We start from the raw sequence: 4,808 nt of genomic DNA on the forward strand, positions 1-4,808 counted from the left end.
TTCTGTTTTCCTGGGTTGGGAACTCTGATTTTACTTTTTTTTTTTTTTTTTTTTTTTTTTTTTTTTTTTTTTTTTTTTTTTTTAAGTGGCCTGGATGATTTCTATCAACAGGGAAGTTTGGAAAGCCTTGACTTAGGGCAAGAGAGCAACTCTTTTCCTTCTGCTCAACGTTGCAAAAAAAGGAGCTGATATAATACTTAACCACTGAAGAGAAACGTCCGCTTGCATAAGCTCTGTCTGGGAAAGAAAGAGGGCCAGGTTACTATTCTGAGAGGAGGAAATCTGTGGGGTTGTTTTGAAGAGGTTCTGTGGTTATGAATGACAGGTACTGTCTCTGAAGATAGGGCTTTCTTCTCTAGACGAGCTTGGGTTTGATTGCAAACACAGAAGGCGTGATAATGCCGCCGTTTACTTCACCCGAGGCCAGGGACTGTGCTGCCATGGAGCGAGGGTCTGAAGCATGTGTCCGCTGATGCTAGGTCATGCCTGATGCTCATTCATCCTCCGCCAGTGATGTGGTGCATGGGGAGGTTTTCTGTGGCACCCCTCCTGTCCTGAAGCTGGAATCAGTCCCCAAAGGCTGAAAGCAAAAGGCACATGGGAAGTGGGGAAGAGAACACTGGTCAACTCTGCCTCTTTTTTCCTTCCTTCCTTCCTTCCTTCCTTCCTTCCTTCCTTCCTTCCCTCCCTCCTCCCTCCCTCCCTTCCCTCCCTGCCTCCCTCCCTCCCTCCCTCCCTCCTTTCTTTCTTTCTTTCTTTCTTTCTGATCCTCACCCGGGGATTTTTCCCCATTGATTTTTAGAGAGAGGGAAAGACAGAGAGAAATATTGATATGAGAGAAACACATCAATTGGTTGCCTCCTGCATGGGCCCAGACCAGGGCCGGGTCTGGGGAAGAGCCTGCAACTGAGATGTGTGCCTTTAAACTGGAATTGAACCTGGAACCCTTCCATCCGCAGGCCAACACTCTATGCACCGAGCCAAACCAACTAGGGCAAGTCTGCCTGTTTCTAATGAGCTGACCCAGCAGGAAAATTGGGGTTGATTCATCAAGAGCCTTGGATTGCCATTTCTACAATCCTGGTTTGGTAAGACATAAACAGGGCCTTGGAACAGTGCCTAAGTGTCCATAAAGTACCTCCTAGCACAGTGGTCGGCAAACTGCGGCTCTCGAGCCACATGTGGCTCTTTGGCCCCTTGAGTGTGGCTCTTCCACAGAATACCACGGCCTGGGCGAGTCTATTTTGAAGAAGTGGTGTTAGAAGAAGTTTAAGTTTAAAAAGTGCGGCTCTCAAAAGAAATTTCAGTCATTGTACTGTTGATATTTGGCTCTGTTGACTAATGAGTTTGCTGACCACTGTGCTAGCACATAAGGCAGCTCAATAGACACGTTGTGAATGAGCGAATGAATGAATGTGAATGAGAGAGAGCTTGAGTTGCAAAACAGGGACCTTCAATTATTGACAATTATGAGAAAACTTCAGGCTTCACTTCTCAGACCTTTATTCTTCTACACAAAGTTCAGGCCTCCGCCTGTTCTACTCTGTTAACCACAGAAGCCCAAAGTTCTCCCATAACTAATCTGAACCTGTGACCATGTGCTCTGCTCTTAGGAGCTCTCACACTCCTTTCCCTTCTAAGGAACGGGTGACTGTGTGAGGACCATGGAGCAGGGCAGCAGGCCCTTGGAGGACTTCCCTGTCAACATGTTTTCCGTCACTCCTTACACACCCAGTACGGCGGACATCCAGGTGTCCGACGATGACAAGGCAGGGGCCACCTTACTCTTCTCAGGCGTCTTCCTAGGACTGGTGGGGATCACGTTCACCATCATAGGCTGGATCAAATACCAAGGGGTCTCCCACTTTGAATGGACCCAGCTCCTCGGGCCCATCCTGCTGTCGGTCGGGGTGACCTTCATCCTGATTGCTGTGTGCAAGTTCCAGATGCTCTCCTGCCAGTTGTGCAAAGAGAGCGAGGAAAGGGTCCTCGACATGGAGCAGGCGGCAGGAGGACAATCGTTTGTTTTCACTGGTATCAACCAGCCCATCACCTTCCACGGGGCTACTGTGGTGCAGTATATCCCTCCCCCTTACGGCTCTCAAGAGCCCCTGGGGGTGAACACCACGTACCTGCAGCCCGTGGTGAACCCTTGCTGCCTCACACCACCACCTGGAGTGGTGGCCGCTGCCACGCCAAGCCCTCCTCAGTACTACACCATCTACCCTTCGGAGAACTCCGCCTTCGTCGACGACCAGGATTACCCTGCCTTCGTGGATGGCGGAGATGACAGGTACGGTGTCTGTGGTGGGGACCCTCTCCTTCCCGCAGTCACGGCCACAGCCGATGGCTGTGTTTGGTCTCTAGGGAAGCGGTGGGCAAATGCAATCTCTGCGCAGCCTCTTGCCAGGGAGGGTGTGTTGGTTCTGGGAGCGGTGCCGTGGGCTGTAACGCATCTGTGTTTTCCGCTCACATTTCAGGTCCAGCCCTGATGCTGAGCTGCTAGAAGAGACACAGCGGGGAGGTGAGGACTCTGCCGGCTTCTCTCCTCCCCCCTATGAGGAGATATTCTCCCTCCCTCGATAGAGACTAATACGCCGCCGAGGGAGTAGCGCTCAAGTCATTGTTGCTGACAAATGAAGTGTTCTGTGCTGCAGCCTTCAGGAGGCAGACAGCAGAGCAGCCCTGGCAGCCTGACAGACACCATTCCAGGGGGGTGGGAGGTGAAACGTCTCAAATTGGTAAAAATTAGGCCAAGGAGGATAAATTACCTTCTGATACCGCGAGGGATCCCCTGCCGATAGTGCACCAGCAGCATGCCCACCAGCAGGAATCTCAACTGTTTATCCACAGCCGTGAGAGTGGGCTGGGAGGGAGGCAGGAAGAGAAAACTGTGTCTTTCCCAGGCTTTCCCTTCTCAGTTCCCAGGGGAGATTTGCATATCCCATCAGGTGTCCCCGAGGACTCTGGGTATTTTAAAGGCTGCAATAAACAAACAAATGGAATAAGAAATAAAGAATATCTTCTGTTAGGATATTAGACAGGTGTCTGAACCATACCAAATAAATAAGAACAGGACAATGATGTCATTAAATACTTAAGTTATCATTGGGTCGCAGGGACTCTTGGCTGCGGATGCTCTTGTGGGAAAGTTTAGGCTTGATGTGTCCGCCCAGGTTGGGATCGGGGCTGGGCATGAGCTGCCTGGGCGCAGTGCTGGCGGAACCTGGGGCTTCTCTCAGCACCTCACAGGAGTCTGTGGAGTGAGACAGAACGGAGCTGCCATGCCAACGCCTGGGAAATCACGGATCATGGAAACAATCGTTGCCAAAACAAGCTCATCTCTTTTATAAAAAAACAAAACAAAAACAAAACAAAACTCTGCTGCCCTTAATTTCCATGAATCTGGACTATGTAATAAACAAACAGAACAGACTCACGGACTTTGGAAGAGACAGTTAAAATCATCAGGGTTTTAAAAGAAAAGATTTTCCTTGGGCTACAAAGGGAGGCTTCTCCAAACAGAGAGGATTTAGCTGTCCTTTAAAAAAATATATTTTATTGATTTTTTACAGAGAGGAAGAGAGAGGGATAGAGAGTTAGAAACATCGATGAGAGAGAATCATAGATCAGCTGCCTCTTGCACCACCCGCCATTGGTGATGTGCCCACAACCAAGGTACATGTCCTTGACCGGAATCGAACCCGGGACCTTTCAGTCCACAGGCTGACGCTCTATCCACTGAGCCAAACCGGTCTCGGCTGATTTAGCTGTCCTTTAAAGTTTTGATGCTATTTTTATCAGAAATATTTAGTTTTCCAAGGACATGATTCACATAGGCCATGGCATATTGTTGTGATTTTTATTCTATCTCGGGAACAAAATCTTCTCATATGGAAATTCGTTTTCGTGTTTGATGATAGGATGTGATGGAAAAATACAGTTGGGTTCACAGAAACTAGCTTTACACTCATTTCAAGAAATGCTGGACCCCCAGCTGAGGGCCTGGGCTCTGGGCAGGACGTTGGGTGACGGGGCCATGGCTGAGCCTCACCAGCAGCATGCCTACCAGGAGTGAGACTCAGAGGCCCGCATGCCCGCCTCCCTCACCCCTGTCCCTCCTCACTCTCACCCGCCCTGCAGTGCTGTATTCCTGGGCTTGGGTTTGGCATGAAGGGATGTGCCAATTGGAAAAAGATGTTAGTGTGAAAGCTGGGAAGGCAGGACAGCCAATTTGTCTGGGTGACGCCAGGAGTCCCATATGCAAGGCAGTGGCCCGGGGGCGTTTGTAGCTCCAGACTGCAGCAGCTAAACGGTCCCTGTATTACAACAGTGAAAGAGTGCTACCTGGAGAGGTAACTGATGCTTCTGAGGACAGGGCGTCGGCGCTAATCCCTTCGGGAGCTCAAGGTGGGAGGCTGGCCTGCAACAGTCGGGGGTCAGCAAGTGGGAATGCATTCATTCCGTCCATATTTGTTGACAGAGCATCTACTCTGCATCAGGACCGGGGCCAAGGGGGATAGGACAGTGAAAATCCAAACCAACAGAAGAGCAGATATGGCTCTGCCCTTGAAGAGCTTCACAGCAAGGAGGGTTTCCTGAACTGGCCAGGAGAGGCACAGAGTTTGCTTGGGGAGTGCAGTCAGGGCCCTCGCCACACCTCGCCCCAGGGAGTAACATTTATAAGGATAGCCAGATGGCTGGCGCCCTGGGCTCAGAGGACTGTCCTGGGAACGGAGTAGCCGATACCTGTACAAGGAGGAGGGGACGCTTGGCACATCCCCTGAGTAGGAGAGGTCGTAGGGCTG

At 50.6% G+C, this 4,808-nt stretch overlaps 1 protein-coding gene across 1 annotated transcript; it reads left to right on the top strand.

Annotated features, from left to right (window-relative positions):
- Positions 1-1,573: 1,573 nt before the first annotated feature.
- On the top strand, positions 1,574-3,953 carry TMEM174 (transmembrane protein 174). The gene is made up of 2 exons (XM_084880529.1): positions 1,574-2,293; positions 2,481-3,953. The coding sequence occupies exons 1-2, from the start codon at positions 1,665-1,667 to the stop codon at positions 2,584-2,586; spliced, it is 735 nt and encodes a 244-aa protein (XP_084736655.1). The 5' UTR covers positions 1,574-1,664; the 3' UTR covers positions 2,587-3,953.
- Positions 3,954-4,808: the final 855 nt, after the last annotated feature.

The sequence above is a fragment of the Pipistrellus hanaki genome (assembly GCF_964339955.1).
Source record: "Pipistrellus hanaki genome assembly, chromosome: 4".
In the NCBI taxonomy this organism is placed as follows: Eukaryota; Metazoa; Chordata; class Mammalia; order Chiroptera; family Vespertilionidae; genus Pipistrellus; species Pipistrellus hanaki.